The sequence below is a fragment of the Chiloscyllium punctatum genome, chromosome 27, assembly GCF_047496795.1.
Source record: "Chiloscyllium punctatum isolate Juve2018m chromosome 27, sChiPun1.3, whole genome shotgun sequence".
NCBI classification, from domain to species: domain Eukaryota; kingdom Metazoa; phylum Chordata; class Chondrichthyes; order Orectolobiformes; family Hemiscylliidae; genus Chiloscyllium; species Chiloscyllium punctatum.
In genome coordinates, this window is record NC_092765.1 from 5,744,192 (window position 1) to 5,757,951 (window position 13,760).

Here is a 13,760-nt window from a genome sequence, read left to right on the forward strand (position 1 = left end):
ACTCTACACTGTTATCTGGGGAACTGCCCACCTGTCAACCTATTAGACGGCAGCTTAGTGCAAGCAAAGAGTGAGCAGATAGGGTCAAGAGCTATTAAGAAAAGAGCATTCTGTTCCACGTGTAAGCAGTTGTGTCCTTCTGCTGCTGAGTACAGTGTGGCAGCAAAAGGTTTGCTCCTACTATCGATAATTGGAGCGTATTTTGTGAATCGGGAATCAATATATAAGGTGTTGAGTGAATGATTTATTGTGCAGTTTTAGGAAAAGTAAGTCAAATTTGCTGTGCCATTGAATAGATTTCCAACTATAACAGGAGTTGAGAGAGGCAAAGTGTAAAATACACTCGGAATCCATCAGACGGTCATATTCTCAGAACTGAGAGGACGCTTTTATTGTTTAGAAGGCATTAGGAAATTTGTGCCATGAACGAACAACACAAAGTACATTCTACCCACTGGTTCAAATATATTATTTAAAACAATTTATTAATGAAAATACACTGTACAATACACTATACACATTTCCTCACATTGCAATTTTCACAAACCTTTACAGCACAGTTTAAAGTTTTACATTCATTAAGGTATGGATATCTTATTCAAATGACTGTAGCGCACCAGATCTGACCTGATAAAGAGATTACAAAATGTCTTATGAATTTATAGACAGATACAGCTGCAAGGGGATCTACTTTCTGATGAACTCAAGTTCATGCTGGTTTCTCAATATTTGAATTAAAGGAGCAGTACAACACAAAGGGTATTTTCATGTTTGTTACATATGGTCACTGAATGGCAAAGAACTGTTATTCCTTGAGCAGACTGGGCCTGTTCCAACCCCGAAATGGACTTCTCAAAATTTGACCGTTTTCAAAAAGTAGTCTTCATGAAATGCTGTTAAAGTTTGATTTCACCGCATTGGCTGCTTTGTTTTTATGTTATCCCAGCATGCATACAACTTAAGGCCTTACACAAGTCTGGGGCTGTGGAGGTACTGAGTAAGTTGCTTCCCACTTCAGTGATTATAAGAACACTGGCTACAGATGACCACTGCACACAAATGTAGCACCAATCAAACCCCCGTATGGTTTTGGGGACAATATCCTCCATTCACAATGAGTGTAAAAACTGGTAGGGTATCATACCATTTCCAGCCCGCTTGAGTAATTACATTACATAGTCACTGATGGAATTGTGAAGCCACTGCAAACCAATAATGTCTTACTAGGATTCAAAAGTCTGCATGGTGGAGTTTTAGAAGGGCATTCAGAGACACTATTAAGACCTGACACTAGCTGATTGGATACGCACATGTTCTGCTGTCTAAACATTGGCCATGTTAAAACACCTGAGCATTGCATTCTTTCAAAGCCAGCAGCCACAGGAAAGAAGACAATGTTGATGAATACAGATGTTTGCATAGCTAATAGTGGGGTGCACTCCTACCTCAAGGAAAGAGGGTTTGAAAAGTAGCACAAAACTGATCAGCATGTTTTAGGCGAGCAAGACATCAACGTTGGACCATTACATCACAGTGATACTTCATTTTGTTTTTGAACAGTTCAGTGAAGGGAGAGAAACATATTCAGTGACCAAAGTCTACACGGGATTCCTGACAGTTCAAATGTATTTTCTTGACTACCTGAGCCACGTCGGCCTGAAAGGCACCATTTTTTGACTCATTGACATCAACTGGGGTGATAGCAGGAGTTCACTTGCTGTGAGTAAGGTTTGGATGGGATCGCTACTCTTGCTCACTCTCCGAATGGAAAGCATGCTATAACATTGGTTTTGGTTTCATTCAGTTAGCAAGCCAGATGTATCACAGACACACAATGTAAGGTAGCTAGGGAGAGAGGAAACTGGAAGATACTTATCATCCACTTGGTCTTACCTCCAATGAGGAGGCAGTACCAATAGAAGGTGGGGTTGGAAGAATATCCATAACAGAAGATGAAAGAGTTTAGCATTCTCATAATCTGAGAATTTGTAGAATCTCACCTTCCCTTCATGTAATGCTGTTTGATTTGATTGTATAATTTTGAGTCTTGAAAATAAATCACTACCTTTAAAATTGGTAATTTTTCTTTAAGTATTTTTGTCAATTCTTATAGAAACTGTAGCCCTGGTCAAATCCAATTAATTTTTTTTTTAAAAAACCTATAGGGCTTTAATTTAATTGTTTAATCATTTTGCCATGGTTAGTTAAACAGTCTGTCCACTTGATTGAACTGTGAATCAGTAAGGATCTTACTAGACAATTTTCACAATAGCTCTAGATTTATTGGTAACTTGTCAATGATCTTGAATGCCACTGTGAAATCAGGAGATTGTTTTAAAGTAACCGAAAAGTATACTGAAACATTCTATTGGCAAATAAAATAATTCATCGTCATTTCATGGCAATAACAAACTTCAGTTTGATATGCCCAGTATGCATGTTAATGCACATGAACGCCCTGTATTAACCCTATCCACTAAAGCTCCAGAATTCATCACCACTTTCTGATGAAAATTGAAAGAATGTATGGAACTTTCAAATGGTTGGATGTTTAATGACGTGGAGGTGCCAGTGTTAAAGCTATTTTGGGCATTTTTCTGTCATTTTTAAGCAGGTTTATTTCATAAGAATCTGACTGATAACGAACAAGAAGCAATGTAGTAACATGCTGAGGGAACATCTGCGTTTGTAAATCAAGGCTAAACTGCTGCCGCAACCGTGATGGCTTAGTCATGATAAACAGAATAGAGATCCTATTCAGCAATCCAGATTATGAATGTTCTAAACCCTGAACAATCTGACAGCAGTCTGCTAATGGTTAAGGAGCACAGAAACATGTTGGTGATCATCAGATTGGATTGAGTAATGTAGTAAATCACCTTTAATGTTTCACTGATATGGAAATGTCAATCTTCAGTAGAGAAAAAAATAACAGCAATGCTGGATCATCCCTGTGCTGTCTGTTGTGGGATGTATGCATCATTATCTGACCAGATGGTATAGATATGAAATTTTTAAAAATTTGCATTTAAATAGCTCTGTATTACATAGAGTCATAGGGTCAGAGAGATATACAGCACAGAAACAGACCCATCGGTCAAACCCGTCCATGCTGACCAGATATCCCGACCCTATCTAGTCTCACCTGCCAGCACCCAGCCCATAGTCCTCCAAACCCTTCCTATTCATGTACCCATCCAGATGTCATTTAAATGCTATAATTGTACCAGCCTCCATCACTTCCTCTGGCAGCTCAATCCACACACGCACCACCCTCTGTGTGAAAAAATTTTTCCTTAGGTCCCTTGTATATCTTTCCCCTCTCACCCTAAACCTATGTCCTCTAGTTCTGGACTCACCTACTCCAGGGAAAAGACTTTGTCTTCCTAAGTAATTAATGATCAATGAAGTTTAGCCATTACTATAGATGCAAAAATATAGTACACAGCAAAGTCCCACACTCAGTAGATGGATCAGCTTATGGTGGTATTGATTTAAGAATTCCATGCTATTTTTCAAATGCTACCATGGGACCTTTGACATTCTCCTGGGTGACCAGGGAAAAGCAGATGGTGTCTCTACTCAATGCCTTATTTGAAAGACAGCCCTCTCTCACTAACAGCACTGACAATATTGTTGGTTTGTACCTTGTGCATCAGTCCAAGCAATCCCTATTTTTGACACCAATTTTCTTCTTACATTTCCTTAGATGCTATGGGGGAAATTTTGAAACCATCCTGCTTGGTGGGGATAGGTTAAAGTATGGATAGAATAACTGGACAGACATTTGCCATCCTTGGTCCTGTTGACTTTAAACTGAACACTTTGATTAAGGCAACTCAGGCATCCACTAGATTCAGGCAGAAAACTCATTAATATGGACTGATTAGGGGCTGCAATGTCCAGGTGACAACAGTGGCATTTTAATAACTTTCTTGAGACAGGCATTGTAAGGTGAATTGGTTCCAGTTGCCTTGCAATGGTGTAAGAAGGCGACCACTGGACCCTGAGATTCTGAACTGCCCAGCTGCCTCTATGTAGCCATGTGATGACATGTGATGGCATTTACTTGAAGCTGATGGCTCGCGGGTACAATTCCGTCTGCTGCTTCCCCACCTGGGAATCAGGATCCTATCTTACGCTTAAAATCATAGATAATTTGAATCAACCTATCTAGCTTTGCTATGATACATCTCTGGAGCAGGTGGGTCTTGAGCTCGAATCTCCTGACTCAAGGATAGGGACACTACCACTGTGCCACAAGAACCCTAGATTTTGACAGTGTACTATGAGAAGGTTAAGCAGATGGACACTTAATGCTTCAAAGTGAATTTTTTGGTCTACTATTGTAACAGAAGTTTTGTCTGATAAAATAGATAAACCAATTTCAAATCCATTCAGCATTCACTCAATAATTATTTCACAGCATAATGTCAAGGCTCCTCTTGGACCGTGTGTCAAAATGCATTTTCTGTGCACATTTTATAGGTTCTTTGCTCATAAAGACGTAAGTGTTCATTTATTTTGACATGGGCAGGATTTAGGAATGGGCAGAGAACACCACTCCATATTGCACTGACCAAATTACCTACTCTTTATTTTTCCCTATGAGACATAAGAAAGTCCTAAGTGTTCTATGCTGATCAGTATTTTTCTGTGTACAATAGTCTTGACCTGCTTCAACGAAAACCTTTGTTGTTGCTCCTGCTTGCAGTAACCCTCCAGTAGGGAAAAGTGAAGACGTTATTTTTAATCTTACAACATTAATTCCACTAAACCTGGGAGAAATAAATATTTATCTGTTTGCACCTTATGTGTTTGAGAGTATTCTGATGTGGTGGGATATCACCTCTGTCTGAAATGCACAATTGCAAAGTCTCCCAAATTCTCCTGGAGTTGAAGACTGATCTCCAGGACAAACTATGGAGGACAATCAGAGGGGTGTTACATTTTTAGAGAAAGGTTGAGCGCTTTGTCCGTATTCCTAGAATGGTCATTCGTTGTTTAGAAAAACATGGGAAGTGGTGGAGAGGAAAGTCATTGGACTGGCAGTCTGTCTTCAGGCAAACATGACATGGCACGCATCCCACCAGGTCTGACTGCACCTCTCCCCCAGCCCCACCATACTCACAATGGAGAGTGAGTACCTTCTGAATCAACAAGGGAGTCTGAGCATTTTGACCCGAATCTGTTTTTAAACATTCTGATCTAAAATATTTCATTAGCTAAAAAATTACACAACTGCCATTACACCTGGATTTTGTCCAGTCACTGACAGAATTTCAAAGAAAAACAGAAAAGAAACTTGCTGTCTGGGGCTTCCTTTATCATACAATATTATTTTATATTTGAAAAATAAAGAGAAATTATATTCTTAATCACATCGACATTCAAAGTATACGTAGTGAAATTACAGTACAGTACTTGTATGTACATTTAAGAACGGACTTTTTAATTATCCATATACTTTACATAAAAAGAAGTTAATATACATATGTAACTTATATAACTATCACTTATGGCACTTTCCAGAGAAAGTTTTAGATATTCAGAGAATTGACTCTAGGTAAATGATGGTTAAAAAAAAAGTATCTCCTGATTTCACCATTCTCTGTGGCAAAACACACTTGCCAGAGTCAAAATCCCAAGAGAAATTCTCACAAAGTAATGCCCCAATCACTATATAAATTAAAATTTCAGGCCATGGTATTAGCTCAGAACACCTACAAGACCAACTAGTTATTTCCCTCAATCTAAAATAAATACATTTTTGACCAAAATAGCATACAGTAATGATAAATGCCAAAGCAGTAACAATATGACTCTCAGTCTATAAAAGAAATAAAGAAATGACATTGTTATGTAGTATTTGAGGGCAGTTGAACAGTAGATGTGGGCTACAGAATCAGAAGAACAGTTTTGATCAAAGTCTTTCAGAAGACAGAAGTCTCGCATTCTGAAAACACAGCCATTTATCAGTCCAGAGCTTAAGGAGAAAACACCTCAGTAAAAATTCTTTCATTTAAAATATTTCACCTACTCTTCATCTTGTCCTCAGAAATACAAGTGTGTATTAAAATGCCGTCAGTTGTTATAAACAAGCTCATTTAAAAAAAAGCTTTGGTGACTTTAATGCAAACCCAAGACTGAGCAAGAAACTATTCTGGCCCCGGACCAAATTAACATCTGGCTTCAAGGGAGATTGCTATGAATATATGAGTGAGAATAAATAAAATTAAATTTTATCATTATTGAAGGTGTATTCAGCCTGCCATAATCCTGTACCATAACTTTCAGGTGCTCCCTGCAATCTCTGTCCAAAGTCAGTTAATTATCATATTCTTGTGTTAGTAATTCAAGAGAACTGGAACAGTCAGTAGGATACCAGCCTACATTAGTGGACGTTCAGTCATTGCTAGGGATGAGTTCCTCCCTGTGCATTCTACAATGGAGGCACCAACCTTTTATAAACAATGGATTTAGTTTCAGGTGCACAGAAATAAGAACTCCTCCCCTTTATCAGACAACTAAGGCTCACTTAAAGATATCAAGGATTATATTCTGGGAGACAATGCTCAATTCACAATTAGGAAAAAAGCAACCTGTTTAAAATTATTTCACTGAACAGAGAAATTAGATTAAGGCTTTAATTTCAGAACCATTTTGTTGAGTTCCTTTTACCTTGTATTGCACACTGATTAAATGAGAAAATTGTGCCAAGACATCATTTCATGCAGGATTTGCAGCCTAATTTCCAAAAGTAAAACTGATGTCACTTTAGTTGGCATAACAGCTATTTTAATAAAGAATATGTTATTGCCTTGCTTGATTGTACTTCTAAGTGTGTTACAGGTAAAGGAAACAAAACATGTTTTCGATTTTCAAGTATGTGCTTCCTAAGAAGCCATGTATTAATTTGGTCTGGTCTTTGAGCCTTTATGGAACCAATTTTCATCCATGATAGTGAACATTGTAATCCTACTTCACCCTGGCACCCAACTCTGATTTGTGGTCTGCGGAACAGTGGGTAAGGTAGCCATATTGATGCCAACATTCTGAGTTGGCATAGCACAGTCAAAATTGAAATCAAGCTCCTCATTATCCATGAACTCATTAAGAATGATAGACTCCACATCACACTCCAGACTCCCATGAAACATGTCAAGGTCAAGGTCAGTGGGGAACTTATCTTGACTCATGGCAGAAATGTTAATCCCTCCGGGACAGGAGGTCAGCCTAGAGTCCGATGCTTCCATTTGCATCCCGTGGCTGGCAAGTGAGTGAAGCTGGTTTTGGAGATGGTGCGTGACAGAGTTCATGTTACCAGCATCCGAGTGCATGTGCATAAGGCCAATGGGATTGGATAAGGCACCGTTATTGACAGCAGAATTTTGCTGCACTGGCGATGGGTGATGAAATGGATTGCTGTTCAGTAATCTGGGGGACTGGGTATTGAAAGGTGATAATGCTGGGTCAGAACACAGCACCATGTGTCTCTGGTTTTGTGACGTTACGACTGTATTGGCCTGTGGCATCAGGGGGTCTGACTGAGTCATCAAGACCTCTTTGTGTCGTAGCGACTCTGGGGTCAAAAGATCCTGCAACATGCGATTCCCATAGTGGTTGATTGTTGAAAAAGTGACTTGCTTGTTTTCCTGAATAGTCTGCATGGGAGAGTGGCGTAACATAGTCATGGGGGGTGGGCTATACATGGTGACACTGTATGTACTTGTCTGACTTCCCCGTGTCGAACATTTAGATCCAAATGAGAAGCTGGAGCTTCGCTGCCTCAGACACCCTGAGGGAATCTGCTGTGATGGGCTCATGTTGTAATTATCCTGCAGCTCCTCCAGCAGGTTCTCTGTTATTCCTTCATTCAAGTTAATTGTTCCAGCCATATCAGCCAAGCGAGGAAGTTCCACAGGGCGCCTTGTGCTTACAGATGGGGACAAGGTGTTCGAGGGACTGGGGTAGAGTAATGGAGAAGACGGAGTCCTGTCGTCATCTTCAAGCTCATCCAGTTCTGAATTAGCCATGATTGGGGAGAGCCGACCACTCAGGGTGCTTGCAGCTGAGTTGGCCCGTGACCTGAAGTCAGTCCAAGCGTCAAATTCATCGCTGCCGTGAGAGCTGGGGCTGCCCGACCACTTGGTGTGTTGTGATGAAGGACTACCCTCATTCCGCTCCTGCGTTGCCTGCAGGGTGGCTTTGTTCTTGTTTGCCCCTCTCTTGCTCTTCAGGTACTTGCTGTTGCTGTCCATGGAAACTGCGCGTCTCCGGGGAGATTTCCCAGATTTCCCTCCATCAGGATTTAACATCCACCAGGAGCTCTTGCCTGTGCCTTCATTCTGCACTCGAATAAATCTGCTGTGGAGCGAGAGGTTGTGACGTATCGAGTTCTGGAAAGATAAAAGAACAAACTAAAATGAGAGAAATGTCCAACAAGACACAGATGGCATAACAACCACTTACTGCAATTCTTTAAAGATGCAATATATAGTGTAGACTTACAGTGTTCATGCAACCAATACAAGCAATTTAAAATAAATAGAATGAATGTCATCTAGTTGTTAAGTTCTGAAGAATGGTCACTGGATTGAAACATTATCTCTGTTTCTCTCTCCAAGGATGCTGTCAGACCTGCTGAGATTCTCCAGCAGTTTCTGTCCATATAACATGTTAGATTAGTTGATTGTTCCATATTACTGCTCTACCATTATTTCGCTATGTGTGAGAATTTATACAATGTAGGTACATGTACACAGATGGATATATCCAGTGTTTGTGGAGAGGGCTGTTGTGGTGCAGTGGTAGGGTCCCTACCTCTAGGCCAGAAAGTCCAGGTTCAAGTCCCCGGACATGTTGATTAAAAAAAATTGCAGTGGTTATGGAATTGAACCTTAGTAAGAAAAGAAAGACCTGCGTTTACAGCACTTGCCCCAAGACCATGGAATGTTCTGAAATGATGTACAGCTAATTCTTTGAAGAGCAGTCACTTTTGTATTGTGGGAAACCCAGCGGCGAATTTGTGCACAGCAAGATGGCCTATGCAGACATCTGTGAACAACCAGACAATCTGTCTCTCTGATGTTAATGAAGCAATTAAAAATTACTGAGATGCTCCTGTAATCTCCTACATCCCCCTACTCCAAATAGTACCAAAGGAAGGTTTATAAGCCCCTGAGAATGTAGGCAGGGAATGGAATGTAATTCCTCATCTGAAACTGAACCCTCAGCATTGTGCTGCTCTGGAGCATCACTCTAGAGTTTTGTCTGGAGTGTGTCAGAAATCTTTCACATCCTGCCTCATGGGGGCCCTTGTCACCAATAGAGCCACAGACTGAATGGGAGGAGGCATCGCCAAAGAAAATTGGAAAGAACTCTTTGACACTTATTCACGAAACCTGCTGGAATTTCCATCTATTCAATGGAAGGGATCTCAGGCAGATTTTGTAAGGACTGTGCTATACCCATCATAAAATATCCCTTCCTGCACCTTGGGCAAGGTAACAGGCATTGTTAGATAAATGTATTTCCAACAGCACACTAGTGTTGATTTAGGATAATAGGCATCGTGAGGTTTAGGTGACTTTCAAGACCATGTTTTATGATGCTGAGTGAGACCTGTCATTGATTTACTGTCTAGTTTGTGGAGAGGACTGATTGCTGTCTAAGGTTAATTATCTCCATGCTGATAGCTTGCTCTCCCTTTTGTTTCATTGACGTGATGTTGCTGTTAAAAAAATTCCTTATTCTTGCCTCTCCTGTGCCACACTGTATATCACAGCTTCTCCTTTCTGATGTTGTCAGTATTCAGTACCCAAGTGAGGATACTGCTACAAACATTTTTTTAAAAAGAGCAAAAACAGAAGTTCTTCAGAATCATTTTGAATTATCAGATTTATAAAGGTTCCTTTATCTGAACCCTTTCTCCCACTGATCTCCAGCACCTTCCCTGGATTCAGCAACCCACTGTCTATAAGGTTGGGGGAGGTGGGTTTGAGCAGAAATCTGATATTTTCAGTTAAAAACACAAGGTGCAGAGCAGAGTTTGTTCTGTCAGCAGAGGCAGGCAGAGTGACCAGCTCCAGGCTGCAATGTCAGGGGTGAAACACAGTTCAGAGACTTAATGTTGTTAATGCAGGTTTATCCACTTAAAGGCAGCTTCTGCTCTGGCTTTATCAGGATTCCTTGGCTGCTCTCCAGCATGTTGTGGAGCTAGATCACATGATCGACATCACCTGCCACAACTACTTCTGGGGTTTCCCACTAGAAACCATACCAGGAATTCAATATCTTTATCCAAACGCTGCTCTGAAATGAGTTTCGAATGGTTTGAATTTGGTCAATCATAACTTTTGCATGCAGGGAACACTGTGTTCTACTGTATAGCTCTGCAGGTTTGGAAGGGCATTTTGACTGATGACATTATCTTTCTCTGACGTCGTCTGCATTAGTTATTACAAAATAGATTGGTGGTTAGTGGATAGCTGACATTGTCACAATGTCGGTCACATCTAAAATAAATGTTATTATCACAGAGCTGAATATTGTCACTGTGGTGAATGATGATGCATCAAGATGATTGCTATTTTCCTGAGCCTGATATTCTCCTGGCGCATGATAGGTCAAAGAAGGTGCACCTAGTATATAAATACTATCACAGTCCTGATGGCCAAATGGTCGAATTATTTCTGAGCAGAATTCCTGATCCTCAACAAAAAAAACTTTGAACATTTATAAATAAAGTATGTCGCCATTCCATGACTCGATTTTAACATAAAGTTTATTTGTAGTATTTCAGTTTCAATCTTAATCTCATGTGTCCTCCCAAACTAGACCTCACTTTCTGCAACATTTTCACAAGATACGTGCAAAGTGAATCCTGCTTGTTATTTTCCACTTCGCAGTCTGTGAGAATTCTTTAATGCGATTGGTTCCTTAACTTGATTGATGCCATCATAGTTGCAGAGATCCTGAGATACTAGCACCAGACTGAAACTAATTAAAATTGGGAAAGGTGAAAACCATACCACAAGTGCTTACTGGATCTAAATGGGCAACTTAATTCACAGCCTGAAGGGATCACCTTCATTTCATCTCTCACCGCCAAATCAGGCTGATGATAATTCCGACACCAAGGCAAAGCACTGCCAGAAAATAAAATAAAAACAGAATGTGCTAAAGAAATTCAGTAGGTCTGGCAGCATCTGCAGAGATGGAAACAGAGTTAATGTTTTGAGTCTAGAAGAGAATTATATTGGACTTGAAACGCTGTCTTACGTTTCTCTCTCTACAGATGCTGCCAGACTTGGTGAGATTTTTCAGCACTTTCTGATTATAAATCTATACTGTTAAATCGTCACTGTCAGGAAAACTGTAAGATAATTATTAATTTAAATTTCTGTCTCTAGCTGTTAAAATTCTGGCTTTAGTGTGTGGATTTTAATACCTTCAGCTTGAAGTGCGTTAAAGATATGCATCAAAGCCTAGTAAAACATTGAAGCCCAGGTGTAGACTGTTAGCAGTAAGACAATATTACAGGAAGGCTTTGTTAGAATGGTTTCATTATTTCCAGTTTATTATTTTTGCACTTGTTTCTGCTGTGGTGTACTTATTTCAAGAAATGGGACCTTGTTTGAATTTTCATCCAAAAGATAACTGTTACGATAATACACTTAAAAACAAAGAGAGCTCTGGGTATCTGATGACTATACTGGAAGGGCCATGAGCTTGGTTCTTATTTTGTCTTAAGATCTGGTCAGATGCCCTCAAGGTTAATTTTCCTTTTATCTCTTTGCCAGACTTCCAGATGAAGACATTTGTAGGGTAAATCTGCGTGACCAAGCTTGTTACATTGAAGAACTTCTTCTGTCAGTCAATCATTAAACATACATCTGTACAGAGGAACCTTGATTATCCGAACGAGATGGGCAGGCACGATTTCGTTCGAATAATTGATTATTCGGTTAATCAATTAAATGCCTTTCCTCTGAGGCTCGGAGTTTTTTAGTCCACTTCCCATTCAGTAGACAAAGCAGCCCCTGGCACCGTCCAACACCACTCCCCTTCCCCCGACAACCGTCCAACACCGCCCCATCCTCACCCTCACCACCGTCAACACCGCTCCCCACCACCCCAACCACCGTTCAACGTTGCCGCCCCCTCAGCCACCGTCCAACGTTGCCCCCCTCCCCCCCCCCCAGCCACCGTCCAACACCGCCACGCCCTTCCCCCCCAGCCACCGTCCAACACCGCCCTACCCTCCTACATCCACCACCGTCCAACACCGCTCCCCTCCCCCCAACCACCGTCCAACATTGCCCCCCTCCCCTCCAGCCACTGTCCAACACAGCCTCACCCTCCCACCCCCACCACCATCCAACATCGCCCCCCCTCCCCCCCAGCCACCATCCAACACCGTCCCACTCTCCCACCCCCACCGCCGCCCAACACCGCCCCCCTCCCCCCAACCACAGTCCAACACTGCTCCACTGTCTAACACTGCCCCCTCTGCCCAACTACCGTCCAACACCGCCCCCCTCCCCATCAGCCACTGTCCAACACCGGCCCCCCAGCCACCATCCAACACCGCCCCCCTCGCCCCAACCACCGTCCAACACCGCTCCTCTCCGCCCTCAGCCACTGTACAACACTGACCACTGCCCCCAGCCACCGTCCAACACTGCTCCCCTCCACCCTCAGCCACCGTACAACACTGTCCCCTGCCCCCAGCCACCGTCCAAAACTGCTTCCCTCCCTCCCAGCCACCGTCCAACACAGCTCCCTTCCACCCTCAGACACCGTCCAACACCACCCCATACTACCAACCCCACTACCATCCAACACTGCCCCACCCACCCACCACCACCGCCCCACGCTCCACCCCCACCACCGTCCAACACCGCCCCCCTCCCCCCAACCACAGTCCAACACCGTCCCCCTCCCCCCCAGCCACCGTCCAACACCGGTCCCTTCCCCCCCAGCCACCGTCCAACACCGCCCCCCTCGCCCCAACCACTGTCCAACACCGCTCCCCTCCGCCCTCAGCCACCGTACAACACTGACCCCTGCCCCCAGCCACCGTACAACACAGCTCCCCTCCACCCTCAGCCACCGTACAACACTGACCCCTGCCCCCAGCCACCGTACAACACAGCTCCCCCTCCCCCCCTCCCTCCCACCCGCCATCCAACACTGCCTCCCTCCCCTCAGCCACCGTCCAACACCACCCCCCTTCAACCTAGGCCACCGTCCAATACCGCCCCCATCCCCTCAGCCACCGTCCCACAGAACCCCCCTCCACACTTAGCCACCATCCAACACCACCCCCTCCGCCCAGCCACCGTCCAACACCGCTCCCTTCCCCCCAGCCACTGTCCAACACTGCCCCCTCCCCCCAGCCACCGTCCAACACTGCCCCCTCCCCCCAGCCACCGTCCAACGCCGCTCCCCTCCCCTCCAGCCACCATCCAACTCCGCTCCCCTCCCTCATAGCCACTGTCCAACACTGCCCCCTCTGCCACCAGCCAATGTCCAACACCACTCCCTTCCCCCCAGCCACCATCCAACACCGTTCCCCTCCCCCCAGCCAATGTCCAACACCACTCCCCTCCCCCCAGCCACTGTCCAACACCGCTCCCCTCCCCCCCAGCCACCGTCCAACAACACCCCCTCCTCCCAGCCACCGTCCAACAACGCCCCCCTCTGCCCCCAGCCACCGTGCAACTCTGCCCTCATCTGCCCCCAGCCACCATCCA

At 43.5% G+C, this 13,760-nt stretch overlaps 1 protein-coding gene across 1 annotated transcript in view; it reads right to left on the reverse strand.

Annotated features, from left to right (window-relative positions):
* Positions 1-466: 466 nt before the first annotated feature.
* LOC140453379 (forkhead box protein O3-like) overlaps positions 467-13,760 on the reverse strand; it is a 210,753-nt gene continuing 197,459 nt past the window's right edge. Inside the window, exon 2 of the mRNA XM_072547968.1 lies at positions 467-8,399. Within this exon, the coding sequence (XP_072404069.1) occupies positions 6,984-8,399 (1,416 nt within the window). The 3' untranslated portion in view covers positions 467-6,983. The remainder of the gene's footprint in view (positions 8,400-13,760) is intronic.